We start from the raw sequence: 3,365 nt of genomic DNA, 5'->3' as shown, positions 1-3,365 counted from the left end.
AATATTGTATAGTCTTGACCTTAAAATATAAAGCACCTTGAGGTGACTGTTTTTGTGAATTGGTGCAATCTAAACAAAACTGAATTGAATTAAACTGGACACAGTGAAATCACACTAACCTTTGTACTTTGTTGTCTTACTTCTCGCGCTTCATCGCTGAGAGAGTTGACTAACTCCTTGAATAACATTTAAAATATGTCTAAACAGGTTCAGAAAGTTCAGAGACGTGTGTCATTCCTGCTGGGGAAACTGCTCCTGCTTTTATATCTCTTGAAACTTGATGCACTAAACTGAATAACTGCACACTTATAAGTGCACACTTATTTAATCCCATCCCTTCTCCATAGGTTAGTTATTTCTTTTTCATGATTTTACAGTGTGTCTCTTCCCACCATATATAACTCATATCATAATATATGAGTTATCTTTTTAGTTGTTTTTAATTCTATAGACCAATATTAGAGGTTTGCCAAAAGAAGGTTTACAATCTATAATATCTATAATATCTAATTACACACATTATGAGATGAGACAATGTCTACACATAACTGTTTCAGCACTCCCAACTCAAAATAAATCAAAGGAGTTTTGTGTTAGCAAAGTCACCTTGAAATATTTTTCCTGAAATTATCATTCTGAAAGCTGACCTGAACCAACTGTAAAAGAAAGCATAAATAAAGGGATTTAGCATAGAATTGCACAGTGTCAGCCAGTTAAGTGTTTCATACACAGCAAGTGGCACTGACACTTGTTTCAATAGCTGACAACTAAAACAAAGAAAAAAAGGCAGCCAACACATGAGAAAAACTCCCAGAACAGTTGCCAGTGTTTTAGTGGCCTTCTTCTCCATCTTACTCACAGTTGCTCCACACTTGGTTGTGTTCTGGATGCTCCGTGCCTGTCTCTGTGCAACGAGGAAAATCTTCAGGTAGATGCAGAGCATTATAATCACTGGGAGATAAAATGAGAGTGCTGGTCCCAAAATGTTTGCAAGTAGAACATCAGAAATACAATCTCCTTTGCATTTCTCATGGTTTAATTCTGCAACAAGAAAGCCAACAGCAACGAGAATAGAAACACTCCAGCTTACCAGGATCATGATCACAATAACATGAGCCTTCATCTTACTTCTGTATGTCAGAGGCTGACACACAGCATAGTATCTGTCAATGGAAATACAATACAAATTCAACATGGAAGCTGTGCTCAAGATTACATCACAGCTGTTTCGTATTTTGCAGAATAAATCTTGATAGAACAGGCACACACTAACAGTGAATTTCGTGCTCAAAGGAAAGACTAAAACTCCAACAAGCAGGTCAGCCACAGCCAGCGAGAGGACCAGAGAGTTAGTGGGAGTGTGGAGCTGTTTGAAATAAATGATGGAGACTATTACAAGAAGATTTCCAAACACGATTAGAGCAGATAACAAGCCCAAAAAAACGCACAGTAAAACACAGAGTGTGGAAGGGGTGCTTATTACCATGTAAGAGACCTTATCTACTTTATAACAGGGATGCAAGTCATCAGCATCAGTGTGGTTGACAGGGATGTCTGATGCCATCTTTCTGGGTTCCTATTAATGGTAATTGCAATTTTCTTTATATAGCACATTTCATTACCTGCAAAATTAATGTGCTTAACATAGAAGACAAAAGCATAAGAACCACAATGCCTAAAAACAATAAAAACAGCACATATATATATATATATATTATATATATATATATATATATATATATATATATATATATATATATATATATATATAACAAAACAAAGCAAAACAGAGCAAAACAAAATCAAAAATCCTGCTGAGTTTTGGGCCTGTGTGAAAAAAAAAAAAAGGTGTTGATTATTTCATTCACACTTTTTATTTATTTATTGTGAATTTTGCCCTGCAAAAATGCTAATATACAATAACAGTTCTTTAGTTTTATTTTATAACACAGCTTTCAAATGCTGAATATCATTTTGGCATGAAGTGTGTGAACGAGGAGTTTCTCAATGCTGTAACAATGTGCACAGCCTCAGTTTTATCAACCCTGTATCATTAGCAAAAACAGTTGCATCATGTAGTTGTCCAATCAGATGCAGACTTTTCGTGTAAATGACATCATGTGCCAGATTAAACTAATGTATTTTAAATTCAGTTCATTTAATTCATTTTCACCAGAAATGCTAAAACATCAGGATCAGAAGGAATATATTATGAAACATAACCTGACCACAATTGGTCTGTTATATAACCTTTCTTTTCAAAACAAGTCCATCATTTGTCTAAGGATAAAATTGTGTTCATTAACATTCAAGATGACTACAATCAAGTTCATCAAGAAAATTACCCTACTGTCAGACAAGAGTTTCTGCCACCCTGCCTACACATCCCATCTCAGTCTCAGACTCCCAGCTGAACTAGCATTGAGTTGAGTCTCTTTACCTTCATCACCTTTGTTTATTAAAACCAGACATGAATGGTAAGGTATAGAGTAACCCCCCCCACCCCACTCCACCCAGGGGGGGTGTGGACCGGGCCTTAAACGGTCCTTTATCACAGGGACACAGAGTTGTCATGAAAAACCTGTAGTCGTGATAGAAAGCGGTGGAAGGATTGGCCGGAATGGTCAGACACTCTGAAACGAGGATCTTCGCGTTTTTTCAGCACAAAATCGCAGATGTGTTTATTTTAAAACATGATCAAGGGAAGAAAAACATCATTTTTAAAAAAGATTCTAACCATAGGTATACCACACGTGTTAATTTAAATTCACATTTCTGTTAAAAACAAAAAGTTTGACCCATAGGTAGACCGTCATTTACGTTCACAAGGCCTACTGACGCTGTCGATTAAGGTTGGTGATTTAGCCTATATATATATATATATATATATATATATATATATATATATATATATATATATATATATATATAAAACAGACATTTTTATTTAAGGTGTGATGTATTCTATGTTTTTAACAGTTTATTACACAGCGCACAGCGGTTAGACAGCCGTTAAGAGAGCTCAAAATGATATCAAACGGTATGTATTTTCATATTACAACATAACACATCTGTTTGAAACATTGGATTAAATCATTCACGTGTGTATCTGTGGATAACAAGTAGACTTTTCACTACAGGGAGACCTGGTAACTCACCATTTTCTACATCAGACATTACCATCACACCTTCAGCCTCCTTTGAACCTGCACATCAACCATGGAGGCCTTTCCACAGCTAATATGCAGAGGGACTTTTGAAGGTACGTTGCCGGATGACTAGTTGATGTGTGCTCCCCACAAAGAAAACGTGGAGAGAATGAGTCTAATTTAGAATACAAAAGTGGTGGGTATGTGTATACAGTT

The 3,365-nt window shown here is 35.9% G+C and overlaps 1 protein-coding gene across 1 annotated transcript; it reads right to left on the bottom strand.

Annotated features, from left to right (window-relative positions):
* Positions 1-577: 577 nt before the first annotated feature.
* On the bottom strand, positions 578-1,564 carry LOC115774770 (trace amine-associated receptor 1-like). Its single transcript, XM_030722176.1, has one exon. It carries the CDS (start codon positions 1,562-1,564, stop codon positions 578-580), a length of 987 nt encoding a protein of 328 aa, XP_030578036.1.
* Positions 1,565-3,365: the final 1,801 nt, after the last annotated feature.

This window comes from Archocentrus centrarchus, chromosome 24 (genome assembly GCF_007364275.1).
Source record: "Archocentrus centrarchus isolate MPI-CPG fArcCen1 chromosome 24, fArcCen1, whole genome shotgun sequence".
Classification (NCBI taxonomy): domain Eukaryota; kingdom Metazoa; phylum Chordata; class Actinopteri; order Cichliformes; family Cichlidae; genus Archocentrus; species Archocentrus centrarchus.
Note: the sequence above shows the minus strand (reverse complement) of the source record. Positions and strands in the feature narration are given on the sequence as shown.

Bases quoted from the DNA above. Each gene is read 5' to 3' on its own strand.
- LOC115774770 (XM_030722176.1), bottom strand. From the start codon at position 1,564: ATGGCATCAGACATCCCTGTCAACCACACTGATGCTGATGACTTGCAT.